Raw genomic sequence first — 18,319 nt, 5'->3', positions numbered from 1 at the left:
GTTGAGATGCTTATCATTGCTGCGACGACAGCGAATTCCTCCTTGCATTTGCCTACAGCCCAATGGCCAATTCAAGCAGCCTCAATGTACGTATCTGCAATATTTTCCCTACGGTGGACTCAATTTCGACCAGCGAGCGATTGAAATAGTCCAAAAAGCTGTTGAAGAAGACTCGAATAAGAATTACCATGAAGCGCTGAAGTATTACATGCTAGCCTTGGAACTTTTCATGTCGGCGTTGAAATGTACGTTTACCTTGTAAATCCTGTTCGCAAAACTTCCACTCCGCGGCTCGCAGATGTGAGGAATGACAAAACCAATGCCTTAGTACGAGTCAAAGTTGATGAATATCTTTCTCGGGCAGAGTTATTGGAGAAGCATCTCACATCGCAAAGTGAAGTGCGGGGCGGGAAGTCTGCTAATGTCGTCGGTTCTGGAGGCGCTAGCGCTCTAGGGAAACGGTGTGTAGTCATGTGTAGCTACGGCATTCTTTGACTCATTTAGCACGTCCCGAAGGAAAAAGGACGACGAAGATGATCAAGACATGGAAGTCAAGAAACTGCGGGCTGGGCTTTCTAGCGCTATTCTTTCCGAGAAACCCAACGTCCACTGGGATGATGTCGCCGGTCTAGAAGGCGCCAAAGATTCGTTGAAGGAAGCCGTAATTTTCCCCGTGAAATTTCCCCAGCTTTTCACCGGTAAACGCACTCCATGGAAAGGTATATTATTGTATGGTCCTCCGGGAACTGGCAAGTCATATCTCGCCCAGGCTGTGGCCACGGAAGCCAAGTATACCTTTTTCAGCATTAGTTCCAGCGATCTAGCCAGTAAATGGCAAGGAGATTCTGAGAGGTGAGTCCTTACGTTTCTCAATCCCCGCATTCTAATAATTCTGCAGGCTCGTCAAACAGCTGTTCGAGTTGGCGCGCGAGTCAAAACCTTCCATCATTTTCATCGACGAGATCGATTCTCTGGCTCGCTCTCGAAATGAAGGCGAGTCTGAAGGTTCAAGGCGAATCAAGACAGAACTACTGGTGCAGATGAACGGCGTTGGGCAAGATAACACCGGGGTACTGGTTCTTGGTGCGACAAATATTCCGTGGCAGCTAGACAGTGCAATCAAGCGTCGGTGCGTGTCCTCTTTCATCGTTATCCTCGCGTCTCACGTTCTATCAGGTTTGAAAAGCGAATACATATCCCTCTTCCCGGTGTTGAGGCTCGACGACGGATATTCCAACTTCACGTCGGTTGTACCCCTTGCGACCTCACAGCCAAAGACTATTGGATGTTAGCCGATAGAACCGAGGGTTATTCCGGTTCTGATATCTCCGTCGTCGTCCGTGACGCGCTGATGCAGCCTGTGCGCAAGGTGATAGCAGCGACGCACTTCAAGCGCGTTGAGACAAAGTGGACACCGTGTTTTCCTGGTGATCCTAATGCTGTAGAAAAGACATGGTCAGAGCTGGAATCACACGAACTGAAAGAACCCCCGTTGAAACTGAATGACTTTTTGAAGTCCTTAGAGAGCGTGCCGCCTACTGTTAGCGAGGCTGATACGCGGCAACACGCTGAGTGGACAAAGGAGTCTGGTAAGTCCTCTTTCTCAGGTCTTTGCAGTGATGGAAGCTCATCGCCATTTGAATAGATAATGATGGCGCGTAGGGAACTGCTCATTGTATATCCATTCGATGTAACAATAGACGCGGACTATGTATGTATACCTGTTGAATATTGTTTCATGATTGTTGTTGTATTCAGCGCTCAGCTTGGCTGTACCTGCTGATTCAGCAACGTACTGTTCACTCGTCGTTCATTGACAATGATCAGAAATTTCTATTCCAGTTGAAGGCGATCACACACAACAGACGACACTGCCTTCCTGACCTCGCACGGTGTCTGTCACACTCATTCCTTTCCGTTTCGAGAAATAGTACAGCGTAATCGAGCAATGATCCCAATACCGAGTGCCTAGGGTGTTATACAATGACGTTCTTTCTGACTATAATGTGAGTCAACATCCCATCTGAAGATAGCATAGGTACTAACTGCATCTCGCCATATCATAAGAGTCTACGGGTTCTTCATACCACCAGGGCGATACCTACCAATCATGTCGTAGTCAGCATCATCCCGGCAGTGATGCAGCTACTGTACTCACCATCTCCATCCGATTGCCAACCAGGGTAACCCAAAAGCAAGCGTGGCGAAAGGGACCAGCTTGTACTTGAAAGCGCTCTTGTTGGTGTAGGAAAAGGGCAGATGCTACAGATCAGAGCGGTGAGTAAACAAGTTGGAGGAAGAGCGACGGCGAGCATACATAGGTTGGGTGGGGAGACAGTTCCTTCATGTTGGGTGGTTGGGTAGCGCATTAGGTGATGGTGAAGCTTTTAATGTCCATGGTAAGTCTGCTGACCTATCATCTGAGGGCCTAGATCATGAAGGAATTCCCCGCTTCCATTTATTTGGTCCCCCAAGTGACCATCCAATCTGATGCAAACCGTCATCTTCACTGCTTCGGATGTTTTCGTTGGAGACATTCTGAGACAGTGCTAGGAAGGATTAGGATACTTATTTTGGCCACTGACGCTCATTGCTCGCCCTGGGTCAGTACTACATTCAGCGTTAATCCGTGCGAAAACATAATCGTCATGCAAAGTCATGCGACCGCTCGACGTACTTAATGGATGGTCACTCCTGATTGGACCGTCCAACCGAACGGGAAGGCGCCAATAAAATGTCTACTTGGCTAGCTATTCTAGCGTAATTATACTTGATGATTCGAGATACAACTGGTCTCTATCTACTGTGAAGCTATCGGCCACTATTGCTTAGAGTATTGCGCAGTACGCGCTTCGCCTCGGCGACTCCATTATTTACTCAGGATATCTCCATCGCCTCGAAAATAACAATCATCAAATGTTGAAATCGAGTGCCTAGAGCTCAACCTTTGATGCGGAGCGACGATACGGACGTTGTTGCTGTTTGCCGTCACCTCCGCGAACTCCGGTCACGAATACGCCGTTGCTTATTGGTTCTTATGTGGGCCTAGACTTTCCGTTGCCGACGCTGACACTTTTCTGAAGCGAGGATTCCTCTAAAAACTAGAAGTCGCCGTATGAGACCTTTCCTTGGCGGTCAGCGTAGATGTTTTGGCGGAAATCGTTTCCAATGGAACTGTCCAACTCAGCCGTCCAATTTACCATCATCGCTGTACCTCTCGTTCCAACTTTCAAATATCTTTCTTTTGCTAGAATCCTTGATTTTGACTTGCTGAAATATTCGATGATCTGACCACTGAGACTGAATGATCTCAATGTCCACTGCACCCAGAACTAGTATACATTCTCGCAATTTCTACATAAACACGTCGTCTGATAGATGGAAGGCATCTTTGATCCCTTGCGCGACAATAGGTTCGGAAAAGTCGACATCCTTCATCCTGCCTTCTATATCGAGTCGACTCCTCAACACCTGCTGAGCAACATCATTCCAACCAAGGACCTTTTCTTGCACTTGCACCGATGCGTCGGCGTCAAGCTCGATAGGCAGGAGCTTTCCATGCCTTTTCCGAATGATGCCATCCACAATGACTGTGTTGACATCCCGAACGCTCGAATGCAACATGATGGCTGCAACAGGATTCTCCGCAGCCCCTGCGATCATCGACGGACTAAGGGTGTCGTATACGACGATATCAGCTAGCGCGCCTTCCTTCAATTGACCTGCGTTAAGCTTCAAAGACCTTGCAGCACGGATAGTGGCCATGGCATACACCTCGCCGATTTTGAGGATCAACTCTTTTACCACCTTTCCTTTATCCTTGACTTGCCGACCCACGATACCTCGACCCGACTGTAGCATCAGACGCATCTGAGTTACTATATCGCCCGAGTTCGAACATGAGCAATCAATGCCGATAGAACAGCAGTCCCGCAAGCTAGGATAATCTGACGATTCGATGGGTGGCATTGGATGTCCCATCTGCAGCTCTGATTCTGGAGTTACGGAGATGGTAGCTCCAGACTGTTTCAGCAGTTCCAGCTCAGCGTGAGTGATCCATCCTCCGTGACTGAAAATCCAGTCCGGACCGAGGAGGCCGTAATCATGCGCCTGCTGGATGGGTTGGAGGAAGCCTTGAAGTGCATCAGTACGAACAGGAAAAGGTGGATAGTCCTGTCGAAACTACCTTGTAATGCTCCACCGGCCGCATGTGCAGTGAGAGGAAAGAGGTTTAGTTGGCGTGCCGTGCCGATGATCTCTCGAACGGTGTCTTTGGGTAGATATAATTGGTCGAATGCGAGACCCATTCGAACGCGTCCTCCGGGACCAAAAGGACTTTTCTGCGCTAAAGTCTTGAGAAACTCATTTGCCCATGCTGGAGAGTTGCCCAGTACGAATTGAGGAGACCACGATTTGATTTCTGGCACAAACGCGTAACAAAAGAATGATCGCAAACCGGAGGTCACAGTGGCAGAGATTGCTTGAGTGGCTGAAAAGAAGGGTTAGTCTCCAATAATATGAGTATATTGGAACTAACCATGGTCCGGTGTGCGAGAGCAATGGGCATGATCTACAACAGTAGTCGTACCGCTATCTAAGGCTTCGATGCACGAAGCAAGCTCTCCCCAAAAGATGTCCTCAGCGGCGTAAAAGTCCCACTGGCACCAACCTTTCACGCCATGTCAGATAGGACTGAAGTGCGTTGAGATCTGTTCCCGTTCTCACCTTTATAGAAGTAGTCGAACAAGGTGGCATCGGCGAACCGACCCTTCAGCTGAGTTTGCCACATATGGTGGTGAGTGTCAATAAGACCAGGTGTAACGATCTTGTCCGTACAGTCAATGACCGTTGTAGATGTATCGAGAGGCTTGAGATCTTGTCCGACTTGAAAAATGACATTTCCTTTGACCAAAACATCCGCCCGAACTGGTTGAGGTTGGTCACGGTTATCAAAGACAATGAGGGTACCGTTCTGCAAGAGTATGGAAGACATGACGAGCGCGCAAACTCCAAGAACTGGAGGAGCTCTTTATGGGAAACGAACGTATTTAGGGCCTGGCTGCGATCAAAGTTTTAGTCAGACAATGATTGCCAGCATCAGGTGGTACTTCCCACATCTATACTTCTGGAATCAAGTCCGTATTGTATACGATCACGTTTATGCAAATGGCTGTAAAGATTCCAGCGGAATCACCCAAGCAAAGGATCATATTTTGAGCGCAGGGAAGCCTGACCAAAAATTGGTTCGGTGTAGATGTCCAGAGTCTTCCAATATAGGACAATGTTATTGACGGTCTAAAGATGAAGGCCGGGTTAAGAGGAGCCGATACCTATCGAAAACAATGATTGACTAAGATAGAGCTTCTGGGGATAGACTTACACGCGTTTATCCTTAAGGCAGTCTGACAATTTGAGTCGACTAAGCGGTGAGTGAAATCGCTCCCTTCATAAGCAATTATAACAATTATAAGCTAGAAATGGCTGGCCAGTTGGCGTTACTATGAGAAAGTTAGACAAGACGACCTGTCAAGGCAATGGCGGTTCAGTTACTTCACGACACCAGTGGGTGGAGCAAACACATCATAGCTTTCCGTATTAATTTGCGATGCTGCCAAATCCTGTGTCGTTACCTCTCACCTCCCCAACAATTCGTCATAAGTAAGTTTGCGACCTTGTGCCGAAGGCGGAGAAGTAGCAGCTGGAATCCTGAACGAAAAAAGATGAGTTTTGTATATCTCAGCAAAATATAAGCAGCCCTTGCTAGGTCTCTTGGGGTATTCATCAGTCACCACCCAGTATACCGATCGAAATGCGGACATTGGCGCGATGAAAGAATAAGTACTAGAGGAGCTCAACGTTGAGCGAACGCGTCCTAGAACGGATGATGATGGTTTGGGTCGACGCGGTGGCTCCTGGGCTGGCAGCTCGACTGAGTTTTTTTGACACTTCGTCTCTTCATTGTTCAAGCGCTGTATAAATATTTTGACGGGCCGGACCTCCCAGCATTTCAATGCTTGCACCACCTCCACCTTCTAATAGCCTCTATCGACTCTGGGGGTACCACGACAGCTTGGCTCCGGAGTGAAAGACCATCACCTTTGTTGATAAATCTGCACGGGTTCTAGGGGTTCAATGGAAAGAAATAGATCGTTTAGTTAGAGGCCCACTCTGACATACTAACGGTAACTCTGTGCATGTGTGAAATCTTGCTTTTTGAGATTTGTCCAGAAAATGACCCGATCGGTGCAAGGGTAGAGCCAAAATCTAAAACAAACTTGTTTAAGACCCATCATTATCTCATTACCCCCAGCTCGAGCATCGGTTCGCAAGGAAGGAAAGTCTACTGATGGAAGGTATCTAGCTTTTTGCTCTGACATTTCTTGGAGGGATTCTGACAAATGTTGTCGGCCCAAGTCGAAACCAGCTGCGATAGTTCCAAGTACACCATCTCTCCGAATTTTGATGTTGGACCAACTCCTTCCATTTTCTCTCACTCCGACCTCATACATCTTATCAAATGCAATGACCCGCCTTCGCCGACTGAAGAAGTGGCTCTGAATGGGATAATTTCAGAAGCAGAGAGTCACTTGCTGATGCTCCGGCAGAAGATCGAATCCATTACAGGAGCAAACGACAATCCCGGTGCGCGACTATCGTTTTCCAACACTGCCGGGACTGTAGCAACTCTGGTTGAGAAGTATCAAGAAACTGAATATTCCATTCGAGCAGCAAAACGTCTCTTCAACCCGGTCCGACGTTTACCCGTCGAAATTCTTCACGAAATCTTTCTTCTTGTGGTCGAATTCCCCCCTCCAAAAGTATGGGACAGACGAAGCCATTGTTGGAGGATCCAACATAAGAAACCATCGCTGTGGGACTTGGAGTTGGTATCGAAGAGCTGGCGATTCGCCTTGCTGTCGTGTTCCCACGCGTGGTCTTACATTTGTCTTAGGGACACCGATAGCTTCGAGATAACCGCCGATAATTCTGCCTTTCGTGGGCTTATGCGTCAGGTCGAGAGATCGAAGCCAAGACCATTATCTGTGTCAATTCACCAATCTTCACGCCGAGGCTATCCGGACTTACTTATCGCAGCACTTATTCACTTTGCCGGTAGGATCGTAACTCTTCAATTGGCATCTGGGATCGTCCTCCTCCAAGATCTTAACCCCCTTCAATTTTTTCTGCTGTCCCTCCAACATCTATCTATCATATCCGTAATACCTGACCTCGATGCGGTTGCATCTGGCGTTTTCAAAGCCTTTTCGTTTGCACCGCTGCGGTCATTGGAGCTCTGGCAAGTGTCGTCTCCCGATGCATTTGTCATATCCTGGCCACAGATCCGCCGCTACAAGCATCTGTATTGCTATTCCCAGGGATTCTGGGGGCCTTCAGACTCACTTTCCCTCGATGCCTTATGGCAAATCAGTCGTTTCAGCGACATCGAAGAGTGTGAAATGAGCTGCACCGAGCTCTTTCCACACCAACTTCAAGTACCGGGGCTCCTCGATATGATTACACTCCCCGAGCTCCATACGCTACGCATGCTGACGTCGGAAAGCAAGGGGTTCGAAACAGTGCCCTTGCTACTCGATCATCTGACCACGCCAGCCCTAGCGCGTGTGACAATGCAGGCCTTCGAACAGCTTGAGAACCCCGCACCAAATGCTGTTCCCTCCCTTTTCCGACTCTTCCACCGTTCTCATTGTTCTATCACATGCTTAGACCTAACGGACGTACGGGTCTCAGAGGCCGATATGGAAACACTTTCCCACCTGGAGCTCGTGTATCAAGCTCTCCAGGAATTGCATCTATCCAATGTCGGCTCGGACAGCCTCTCGGACAGGTTCCTCTCTAGCCTACGGTACATCAGGCCCACACTGTCCCCGTTCCCCAGTTTACACACGCTGCGTCTTTGTGGAAAGTGTAATTTTGTGCCGCAGCGGTTCGTCGAGGTGGTTGCGTCTCGATGTATGCAGGACGCTAACCAAGAGCCTGTGCGTATCCAGAACGTTAAGTTGGTTTGGGTTTTGGGACCTGACCAGTTGGATCACTGTCAATACATACGTGAAAAGCTTGTGCCGTGTCAAAGGGGCGGCTTGAATCTTGAAGTCCGTTCAGTCCAGGTAAGTCAGATTGCAGGATAACAATATCAATTTGTACTTGTATTTAGTAGGGCCTGTAGGATTAACTTAGTGGCTTGTAGATTAGCGAAATGGTATCTCAATCTTACTCCTTATTTCCTGTCTTTCAATACGTCGTCAACCATCCTAGTGCATGCACCCAGATAATTTTTCGGATCGCAAAGTTCGTCGATATTCTCGTCGGAAAGTTTGTTTCGTACATGAGACATAGATTTTAACTGTTCGGACAGTCGTTTCTTCAAGAAATTATGAGTAAGAGAAAAGATGACAAGATGAGAGATGTACGCGAGATTCAATGCACGCCGTGCAAGCTTCATATACGATGTCATGGGCAGTATTGCGACCAAAATATGGTGCCAGCCCCATCATTACCGCTTCGCCTACAATGAGACCTTTCGACATGTCGAGGTTTTCGGCCATGCGCCTGTTGGGAGGGTTAAACATCAGGGGCAACCTATATAATCTAACTCACTCTGTATCAACGTGTAGTCCGCCTAACACGAATTCTGTCTGATGAAGGGCCCCGCTCGCAAGGCAAAAAGCCTCCGGGACACAGCTCCATTCGAGATGCCAAGGGCCCGATGCACGTTCGAGGTCGGAAACCATCGCATCTTGTGCTGTTGCGGCGTGCGAACGGAGAAGCTTCGAACATGCGAGGATCGTCTCTGATGATATACTATTTCGCTTCTGGGGCATCGTGGATGACGCCCCGCGATGAGGAACAAATGGTTCTTGAACTTCTCCAAATTCAGAAGAACTGAGGAGGAGGATATCATACGCGATTTTTCCAAGAGTTCCTCCAACGATCTGAAGTATAATGAGGAATGAACAACAAGGAGGCGCGTGACGAGCTTACCGACAGGAAGGAGATCGTCTCTGCGATGCCATCGCGAGCTACGTGCCATGAAATTGGAGGATCGTGAAGGCCCAGATCTTCAGCCAGTTTAGCGCGAATTTTCAAGCCAATGTCGCTAGTGCCGAGGGACGCTAGAGTACCTACAGCTCCACCGAATTGGACGAACAGCGCACGCGGACGGAGCTGCCCGAGACGCTCAGCATGCCGATCGAGAGCGGAGAGCCATACGGCGCATTTGTACCCAAAGGTGATCGGGAGGGCGTGTTGAAGATGGGTTCGACCTGCCATAGGTGTGTCACGATATCGGGAAGAGAGGCGCACGAGGATATCTCGGACTCTGTTGAGTTGCCCAAAGATTAATTCAAGGCCTGCTTTGATTTGGAGGACGCTGGCTGTGTCCATGATCTGCCAATGATGTAAATGAATGGGCAGAAACTTATTAAATATCGCTTACATCTTGTGTGGTAGCACCCCAGTGTCTAAATCATGGCGATGAGTATGTTAAAATTACAGCAGGGAAACTCCATCTTACAGGTACCTTCCACTCTCGAGGCACATATTATCTAGCTGCCTGACAAGTCCTAGGATGGGATATCCGACTATCTCAGTGTCTTTTCGGAGACGATTCCAGTCGATCTTTTCAGCAATACAGTCGCGTTCAATCATTTCACCCGCACTGTGAGGGATGACACCGAGGACGGATTGGGCCTCTAGAATATTAGCCATGAGCCAAGTAGATATGCCAAAGTATTGTACTCACTTGCGAGGGCGACCTCTACTTGGACACAACGTGAAAAGTATGCTTGGTCAGCTACAGGTAGGTTAATATAAAACGTTTAATCTTGAAACGAGTACGAAATCGCACTGAAGATTAGGCGCATTTCTTCACTGGTGAATACTGTTCGAAATATGGAGTCATATATTCCAATCGAGGATGCAGACAAAGTATCCATGACGGTTTAGCAAAAATCGAAATGTTGGTGAGAGTTTACTGCGGGTCATTTGATCAGAGAAATGAGAAGCAAGATCGCGGTAACACGACCCGGGACTAGCCGCTCTTCGAAATAGCCAATCTGGATAAAATATTTACCAAATTCCACAAGATCTTTCATACCGGACGTCAGGGGACTTAGGGCAGGCAGCGGATGTCGGAGAGTAGATGGTGGGTCAACTTCAACGTTTCTCCGGGATATCGGGCCGAGCATCCCGTCTGCATCAAGCATACGATGCTGGTGGGTTGCTGCACAGCAACGACGAGAGCACAGACTGTGAAGCCTCAGATAAGATGAGAAAAGAGAGCAAAATGGACTACCAAAACGAGAACGAAACGTGAACACGCAAAAAAAGTGGTGGTGACTGCCAGTGGACAGGTCAAGTGGCTCATCGGGCCGACATTCCCGAGTGACCATCAAATGGCACTACTTTGGCACCACACTCACCGAACTTCAACATTTAAAAGTTAAAACGTTGAAGACGTGAATATCTGGTACCACAAAGAAAGCACCTTTAAGTTCAGATAATGGTAGCTATATGATACATAATTGTGCGTACTTTTCAATCTCTTGTTGGACTCAATGCAACAGCTTTTCCCTTTAGTACATACGCAGTCTTCTACTGGCACACGTCCTTTCTCAGTGACACCTTCAGGATTAGAAAGTTAGACATCGTAATGGTCATGCTTCGGGAAATCGCAGGCTTCTAGCTCCAAAGCAACAATTGAATGTTGATGGAACGCCGTTCATCTCAAATGTGTTTTGCTAGGCCATATGCCGAAGCAAGACGTCCGAGTCAGTCTATCACCAATTATTTTCAAGGATACCAGCTGTCGCTTTAAAGCCCTCGGTTCCTCCTTTGTCCTGTACCTGCTATGAAGAAGGAAATTGGCATCATATCGACTGCTGAAGTCCGTTAAGCTGAGCTTCTCGATATCCTATGCGGATCAAAGGATGGATGCGAATGAAAGGAGTATAGAAATTGCGTATCTAATGCGTATCTAATGGCAAAGGCAGCACTGCATCGCAAGCATGTTTGCATGCAGCTTGAGCCGATCTTGGTAACGAAACTACCCGCATTGAACTTGGAGTGATCCAGCCCCAGCGCCTGCGTGCATGCTATAAACCCCAACATAAGGATTCTTCACTGCCAAAGACCATGGATTTCTTTCGAGTTGTATATCTCTCGACCTTTTTTGTGCTGAGCTACGTGCTGTACCGGCTCTTTTCGAGGCCCCGACTTCCTCTGCCGCCAGGACCTAGAGGCCTTCCAATCCTCGGGAATACCTTTGATGTTCCGGAAAAGTACGAATGGATCACTTACAGGGATATGGCACGAAAATACAGTGAATCAGTATCTCCGTCCCGCTTCTCCTTGTTAATCATCGTTCCAGATTCTGATATTATTCAACTCAATTTGATGGGTACCAATCTTATCGTTATCAACACTCGGGAAGCGGCTCGCGAACTTTTCAAAGAACGATCTGCTATATATTCCGACAGGTATTGAGTTTTATTATCTAGTTGACGACATTACCTCCGACAACGATCATAGGCCACCTTTTCATATGCTGAACGGATTGTATGGCTCGACTCCTAGTGTAAAATGCGTCCAATCGAGCTCATTTATCCTATAGAATCGGTTACACTTGGAATTTTGCCCTTCATCGATACAGCGCTTACTGGAAAGGTTAACTAACTACTAAAAACTCAGAACAAGACTGATTGTACCGCTTTTTCAGAGCACCGTAAACTATTCCACAAGGAGCTCGTCGGCTCCGCAGTAGCCAGTTACTATCCTCGTCTACTTGATGGGGTAAGGGTTCTTCTGAAGAGATTTCTGGATGACCCGGGCAATTTCCGCAAAAGCCTTCGCTTGTGAGTCTGAATCTACTTTCCAGTGTAATGCTCTAATTATCAGCATGGCCGTACGTGTCATACTGGGTGTGGCCTACGGTATGGACATCCGAGATGACGATGACTATTACATTCAAACGGCAGAGAACGCTATGGCAGGATTGGCCGCTGCGGGAAATGCAGGATCATTCCTTGTAGATTCGTTCCCCGTCTTACAGTACCTTCCGTCCTGGTTCCCAGGAGCCGATTTTAAGAGGAAAGCCGCGGATTGGAACTTGTCGGTCAAGGCCATGCCGCATGTAACCATGAAATTCGTACATGACTCAATGGTGAGATCGCATTCTGCCCTCATCTTCCCACTCAACGACAGACAGGACTCTGATACTCTGAGCCATTCTATTGCATACAAATATATGGAAGAAAAATCAGTGCGTTCGCCAGAGAAGGAAGAGATCTTGCGCAATGTATTGGCAACCTTGTATGCTGGTAAGAGGCTGCTAGGTCCATTTGATATTGTATCTCATTCCCCTTATCCTTCCCAGCTGGATCCGACACCGTAAGTGCTCGCCACCAATGCGTGTCCCGCCTACTGAAATTTCACCTCTCAGACGGTTTCCGCTTTGAGCTCATTTTTGCTGGCCATGACACAGAATCCTGACATTCAAAGGAAAGCGCAAGAGGCGATCGACGATGTCATTGAGTGTCATAGACTCCCAGAATTTTCCGATTACAAGTCGATACCCTATATCAACGCCATCCTCAAAGAAGTCCTTCGGTGGAGAGCAGTTACGCCCCTTGGTAGGTCCATCCATCAAAGATTGGGCCGATTGTTAATGTGTGGGTTAGCCGTTCCGCATAGTGTTTCTCGAGACGATGAACATCGAGGATACCATATCCCCAAGGGTTCTATAGTCGTCGGTAACGCATGGTGCGTATCGGTTGTTCTGCTCCCGTCTCGCTTAGCGTTCAGTCTCCCTATTAGGGCTATGTTGAATGACATCTCAGTTTATGGAGAAAACCCTGACGTTTTCAATCCAGATCGGTTCTTGAAGGACGGAAACATAAATCCAGACATCCCCCACCCCCAGGAGGCTTTTGGTTTCGGGCGGCGGATCTGTCCAGGGCAGGAGGTGGCTGAGGCATCTATCTGGATGAATATCGCGTCGATCCTAGCTGTGTTCGATGTTACCAAGGCAGTCGATGATAATGGCCACGTCGTCGAACCATCGGGAGAGTTTACGTCGGGTATGCTGTGGTACGTGGACTCTCTCCCATGATGTACGCATTGTTTATCTCGCGTCACTGCAGTCATCCTGTTCCATTTGAGTGTGATATCAGGCCAAGGACAATGCACGCTGTATCTTTGATTCAGTCAGGCATCCATGGTCTCTAAGCATCGACTTCAAGTCGACCTGAGAAGTACGAAATCTTTCAGTGCGCTGGTCTGATTTGGATATTCCTTACTGGTCCCATATATGGACACGTTCTTTATATATGAAAAAAGCATAACTGTCGCCTTCTATACATGAAAGTCAGACCCGTTTTGAATAACACGAACGAAAGATACAGTTCGTGAGTGCTTGGGAACGAAGGTTCATTCCAGACCGACAGACTGACGCCCCTTGCCTTCCACCATCATGGCCTTTCTTCTGCCTACCCACAGCGTCAGCTGCTTCGACTCTATCATCCAAACTAAAATCAGGAAGTTGCTTCATCTGCTCACGGATTCGTCACGCTGGCATAGATATCGAAGCAACAACGACATTCGACAGTGGGTCGATCTCCTTGCTTGCATGCTTGACCTGCGATCACTGAGATGCTGATGGTAACGATGGACTTTGTTGAGCAATCAATCGTGAGTCTCGTCTTTCTCTCAGAGTCAGAGATAGCTGATCTCAGAGACCTTTCAGAGAAATGGATCGGCTAAACCCTCTGTTGTATACAAATATGTCTCCCAGATGAAGGCTGATGATGCATGAACAAAGGAAGCCGAGGAGATCATAAGGGGAACAATGGCTTTGTTCTATGCAGGCGAATGTTCACGAGTATTACTATTTCATGAATGCTGACATTCAGTGTGTAGTAGGCAGCACAGATACTATAACATACCCAAGTATTACTGACAGTATCCTAGACAGTTTCTACTTTGTATTCCTTCATATTGGCAATGGTCCTGTATCCTGGAGCCCAGAAGAAGGGGAAAGCTGCAGTGGATGAAGCACTGGGTCAGGATGATTACCTGATTTCAACTGCTGCAAATCAGGACCCCAACTTCAAGCTATCATCAGTGAACTTTGTGATGGGTGCCAGTAAAGGTGCAGTTCCTTAAACAAAAGCATGCACCAGGCCAGTTAGCATCTAAAACTATATCTCATTATTGTAGTGAGGATAACAAGTATCCATATCTGCAGGTGCAACTGTCATGGGTAATGTTTGGTTAGTCTAAGACACCTTTCTTCCTCAATTTTTGCTGATAAAGTCCAATCATAGGCTCTTTGGCTCCTTCTGCAGCATGCCATAGCTTTTGTGTCCTGGATTGATGTTGCCCACAAGTGACTTACAGCATTGTCTCAATATTTATCTTTGATGAAGTTGTGCTGCTCATTCTACTTTTCTGAAATTCCCCTTCATCATACTAGTTTTAAAATTGATATTGGGCTCTGCCATAAAGTGTGTACAAGCTAACCACATGGGATCTGCAAGAACCCATTGCATAGCCAAGATCCCCAGTGTAATCCTGGAATTACTAGGCAGTAATGAGTACAATCTTGAAGCCTTTGGGCCAAAATCAGTAAACTGTTACTCATTGAAAATGCACCAATACACACAAACACCTGAAACCACTACTATAGTACAACCATATCTGATCCCACATCGACCATCTATATTGCCTTTCAATCTCACTAACCAAGACATTGAATGGAAACCAATAGGACATCATACTTGACTCAAGATACATGAAAGGTGTGAACTGGTGACAAACATGAGATCTTTACATGTCATGTCTTGGTAAGTTCTCACTTTCTTGCATATTGTGCTTGACACAACTTGTAAAGGTTAATGTATACAGTTTGAGGATGTCTCAAATATGATGTATGAATAAGTCAATCTGTGCAGTCTACAGAGCTCTGCTACTACCACTTCATTGTTTCTTTGAATGAATGAAACAAAAAAGGAATAACTTCTCACACTTTTAGCTCTTGTCTGACTGACAGAAACTGCCAGAAACAATATGACATCTCTTCTGCCTTACCCATTGGCTAATATTCTTGTTTGAATGCTTATCATCCAAGACTACCATGTATGGAATAGGTCTGGGTGATGACATACAGTCACTCAGCTGTAAGTAGGTGTGCTACCACCATAACTTCACATCAAATTATGGCTTCTATTATATCTGAAGACATTTTTCTCATCACTGTGAAGAGAATCTGAGTGCACACAAGGTGAAAATGGATACAGCAGAGTGCTATCCACTGACCACACTCACACCAACACACATACAAAACTCTTAGTTTGTAGAGGGATTATAATGCAATAAAAGCAGTAATCAACAAATATAATTGTCTTCTTCAATGAATCCACAGCATGTGAACAGCAATGGCACATGTACAATACAGTTGACTATCTCACAATGCATATGGTTGGGAGACACCAAAACCATATGCATTTATAGATTTATGCAGAACCAAAATAGAATATGATGTGATGTGTGACTTTATGTGACAATGTCATCATTTCCCCAAAATGCTGTCAGTGGCTTTTGGGTCAGCTTTCCATGCATCTCCTTGAATAATGCCCCTCTCAACTTCCTCAGCTGTGATACTAATCCACTCTGGTCATCTTGTGAAACACAAAATGCCTTCAGCTTTTGAATAAGCTCAAATCCTTCCCTTGTAGTTATCAAGATCTGTTCTTCCTCACCCTCCTCTTCCTCTTCTTCCTCCTCATCATCATCAATAACAGTTATTTCCCCATTTTCTACTGCAATATCATGCTTGACAGCAGCAACAATCTCCTCATCTGTTGGCATTACCTCAAGATCTTCAGTATACTCTTCTGCAATAGAGTTAACCATCTCTTCAATGGTTGGAATGAGACCAAACATGTGATTTTGTTGTTTTAATTTGACAAGATGATCCTTCAATATTATCTCTGCTGTCTGGAGCTGTTGAATGGGGGCAATTTGGATAGGAGATGTGTTCATTTTTGACTGTGACAAAGAAGCCAACTGATTGACTGTCTCTAGTGCTTTACCAACATCGTTCTCTGCATTCATAACAGCCATAAGAGCAGGACGCCAGTCAGCATCAGCATATTGGTTTCCAAGCAGATCCTGCAATGCCTGTTTGATCCCTGGAAGCATGTATTTGTCTGTTGAGACAAAGTCACAAACAAGATTCCATACAGACTTGAGGAGTAAGGCATCTTGGAAATCATTGGATGGTGTGGTAGACTGTGACTCAGGTACATTGTCAGGCATTATACTGGTGTGTTTCCAGCAGTTTGCTATCGTTTTACTGCTGATATTTGCCCAAGCATCACGAGCAATAGTCATAGCTTCAAGGAGATCAAGCTTGAAGATCTCAGACTCTCTAAGATCATCGAGATCAAGTGCACAGATACATATGATATTCTGATAATGTGTCTTGAAGCAGTGGATAATACCAGCATCTAGTGGCTGAATATATAGAGTCATATTGAGCTCAAAGAACTCCAGCTTTGTATTATGGGGTGTATAAGCAATAAAATGCCCTTGAAAGTTGTCTAAGGTCAGCAGAACCTGCTGCATCTCTCTTTTCATCTTTAAATCAAACATCTTCACCCACTCCATAAATATTTCACTCATCATCCAGGCCTTCTTGTTATTTCAATAATAGAATCCCATTGCCATTAGACTCTTTTTCTTGAAACACTGTGGTTGCTTTGACTTGCCAATGAAAACAACTGGCATTTGCTCACTCCTATCTGTATTCACAGCAAAACACATGGTGATGCAGAACTTATCCTGTTTTTATCCACTCATAGGACCAGATGCCAAGGTATGATCTGGGATGGCAAAGATGACAAGACCAGATTCATCAATATTCTATCTGTCCTGCATTGCATATTTTGCCATAATGCTATGAAGATGCACACATTCTTTTTTCACTGCCATTATATCTACTGAGCCTGCTTCTTCATGCTGCTAAATCTCCTAAATCTTCCATGCCTTGCAGAATGACCTCAATCATCTCTCTCCTTTCAAACACTGATTCTCTGGAATATTCATCAGATTTTCAATCCAATTTTGCTTCTCTATCAGCATTGCACCAGTCACAGTCTCATCTCAGAGCTGCATGTTCTGATACCAAGATGCAACAGCATACTCTACATCAGGTCGGGTGACAATACAAGACTTTTTGGATGATAGTGCATTAGGGTTCTTGTTTGCATGCTGTTTGATTTTTGTATGAGATGCCAGTTTCCATGAAAGAGTTGATTGAGTAAAAAGCAGTGCACTTTCCTTTTGGTTTGTGAAATATGCCACAATGTCAGCATGTCGATGGGAAAGATGGTTATCAATGTGTTTGAATACTATGAGCCAGTCTTCTGTTGTGAGGTGTGGGCAGAAGATCTGCTTTGAAGGCTGAGCTGATGATGTATACATTAGGACTTTCTCCTTCTGTTTTGTATGCTTATATGGATTTCCAGATTTAGCACATGATTTTCATATTGGTTCAGGAGGCATGTTTATAGAGATATAGGCTGCATCACTTTACAATAATTTTTTTTGTGTTTGTTATAGTCCATACAAACAAATTATGTTCTTTATTGTTCTAATATATGCATAATGTTATATCAGCTTACTATAATTTTCAATCTGACAATGCATATTTCTAACTAGAACTATATGCATTATGCGATATGTATTTCTAGCCCATTTCCCTGCTCTCCAACTGTGTTCCAGCCCAATCCATATGCAAAGTCAGAATTATGCATTTTGACATCATGCATTGTGAGATAGTCAACTATAGTTCTAAATCTCTCTAAGTCTTAAAGCTTTTCATTTTATCAAAATAAGAGATAGCAACAGATGTTGCTGGGCCTCAAGGCAAAGGATACTGCAGCTCAATATAATATGTTGAAACACTCTCATAAAACTCTCAAAAGATCTTAAGCACAGCTCAGATCACCTCAAAATCTCTAATGCACATAATACATGACTCAAAGCTTCACACTCTAAGCAAAAACCAATCACAAACATGTCCACAAGTGCCAAAGAGCACAGGTCTGTTGATAAGTTTTCAAACTGATCATAGACTCACAGGATTCAAACTTATATGATTCAGAGACATAAAACACAATAAAATGCTGTCTGACAGACCAAAGAATTTGAACCTCTGCCACCTGTAGCACTGCATGTCACAAATACCTCAAAAACTCAAGATAATATCCTTCAGACATCACTCTCTTATTCTCAGGTTAGA

General features: G+C 45.7%; 5 protein-coding genes across 5 annotated transcripts; 3 read left to right on the top strand and 2 right to left on the bottom strand.

Moving 5' to 3' along the window:
• Window positions 1–62: 62 nt before the first annotated feature.
• Window positions 63–1,662, top strand: BT62DRAFT_982392 (AAA-domain-containing protein; the record flags this gene model as incomplete). The annotated part of the gene is made up of 7 exons (XM_043189678.1): window positions 63–86; window positions 134–245; window positions 299–461; window positions 505–852; window positions 899–1,129; window positions 1,177–1,589; window positions 1,646–1,662. The coding sequence occupies 7 exons, from the start codon at window positions 63–65 to the stop codon at window positions 1,660–1,662; spliced, it is 1,308 nt and encodes a 435-aa protein (XP_043036171.1).
• A 1,652-nt stretch (window positions 1,663–3,314) lies between these two features.
• On the bottom strand, window positions 3,315–5,238 carry BT62DRAFT_365938 (Metallo-dependent hydrolase). The gene is made up of 4 exons (XM_043180656.1): window positions 4,726–5,238; window positions 4,538–4,669; window positions 4,187–4,489; window positions 3,315–4,133 (listed from the first exon to the last, which is right to left on the bottom strand). Exons 1-4 carry the CDS (start codon window positions 4,991–4,993, stop codon window positions 3,355–3,357), a joined length of 1,482 nt encoding a protein of 493 aa, XP_043036170.1. The 5' UTR covers window positions 4,994–5,238; the 3' UTR covers window positions 3,315–3,354.
• Window positions 5,239–6,288: 1,050 nt separating this feature from the next.
• BT62DRAFT_1079048 (uncharacterized protein) lies at window positions 6,289–8,185 on the top strand (the record flags this gene model as incomplete). The annotated part of the gene is made up of 3 exons (XM_043179445.1): window positions 6,289–6,353; window positions 6,415–8,126; window positions 8,177–8,185. The coding sequence occupies exons 1-3, from the start codon at window positions 6,347–6,349 to the stop codon at window positions 8,183–8,185; spliced, it is 1,728 nt and encodes a 575-aa protein (XP_043036169.1). The 5' UTR covers window positions 6,289–6,346.
• On the bottom strand, window positions 8,165–10,041 carry BT62DRAFT_365840 (L-Aspartase-like protein). The gene is made up of 9 exons (XM_043180655.1): window positions 9,866–10,041; window positions 9,761–9,811; window positions 9,533–9,710; window positions 9,455–9,479; window positions 9,001–9,405; window positions 8,617–8,951; window positions 8,430–8,568; window positions 8,234–8,380; window positions 8,165–8,179 (listed from the first exon to the last, which is right to left on the bottom strand). Exons 1-8 carry the CDS (start codon window positions 9,951–9,953, stop codon window positions 8,237–8,239), a joined length of 1,365 nt encoding a protein of 454 aa, XP_043036168.1. The 5' UTR covers window positions 9,954–10,041; the 3' UTR covers window positions 8,165–8,179; window positions 8,234–8,236.
• Window positions 10,042–11,983: 1,942 nt separating this feature from the next.
• BT62DRAFT_935694 (cytochrome P450) lies at window positions 11,984–13,329 on the top strand. Its single transcript, XM_043186998.1, has 6 exons — window positions 11,984–12,178; window positions 12,224–12,335; window positions 12,392–12,405; window positions 12,458–12,647; window positions 12,696–13,104; window positions 13,158–13,329. Exons 1-6 carry the CDS (start codon window positions 12,002–12,004, stop codon window positions 13,240–13,242), a joined length of 987 nt encoding a protein of 328 aa, XP_043036167.1. The 5' UTR covers window positions 11,984–12,001; the 3' UTR covers window positions 13,243–13,329.
• The last annotated feature ends 4,990 nt before the right edge of the window (window positions 13,330–18,319 follow it).

Source organism: Guyanagaster necrorhizus (genome assembly GCF_019112545.1).
Source record: "Guyanagaster necrorhizus MCA 3950 unplaced genomic scaffold BT62scaffold_27, whole genome shotgun sequence".
Taxonomy (NCBI): domain Eukaryota; kingdom Fungi; phylum Basidiomycota; class Agaricomycetes; order Agaricales; family Physalacriaceae; genus Guyanagaster; species Guyanagaster necrorhizus.
This window is presented reverse-complemented; position numbering and strand designations above follow the sequence as displayed.

What these genes read in the sequence shown, in the direction of transcription:
- BT62DRAFT_935694 (XM_043186998.1), top strand. Translation starts at nt 12,002, where the DNA reads ATGGCAGGATTGGCCGCTGCGGGAAATGCAGGATCATTCCTTGTAGAT. An exon ending in AATTCGTACATGACTCAATG is followed by an intron (nt 12,179 to 12,223) that starts GTGAGATCGCAT and finishes AACGACAGACAG; the next exon opens with GACTCTGATACTCTGAGCCA. An exon ending in GAGAGCAGTTACGCCCCTTG is followed by an intron (nt 12,648 to 12,695) that starts GTAGGTCCATCC and finishes TGTGTGGGTTAG; the next exon opens with CCGTTCCGCATAGTGTTTCT.
- BT62DRAFT_365840 (XM_043180655.1), bottom strand. Translation starts at nt 9,953, where the DNA reads ATGGATACTTTGTCTGCATCCTCGATTGGAATATATGACTCCATATTT. An exon ending in AGTAGAGGTCGCCCTCGCAA is followed by an intron (nt 9,711 to 9,760) that starts GTGAGTACAATA and finishes CTAATATTCTAG; the next exon opens with AGGCCCAATCCGTCCTCGGT. An exon ending in CGGCGTGCATTGAATCTCGC is followed by an intron (nt 8,381 to 8,429) that starts GTACATCTCTCA and finishes AATTTCTTGAAG; the next exon opens with AAACGACTGTCCGAACAGTT.
- BT62DRAFT_365938 (XM_043180656.1), bottom strand. Translation starts at nt 4,993, where the DNA reads ATGTCTTCCATACTCTTGCAGAACGGTACCCTCATTGTCTTTGATAAC. An exon ending in GTTCGACTACTTCTATAAAG is followed by an intron (nt 4,670 to 4,725) that starts GTGAGAACGGGA and finishes ATGGCGTGAAAG; the next exon opens with GTTGGTGCCAGTGGGACTTT. An exon ending in CTCTCGCACACCGGACCATG is followed by an intron (nt 4,490 to 4,537) that starts GTTAGTTCCAAT and finishes CCTTCTTTTCAG; the next exon opens with CCACTCAAGCAATCTCTGCC.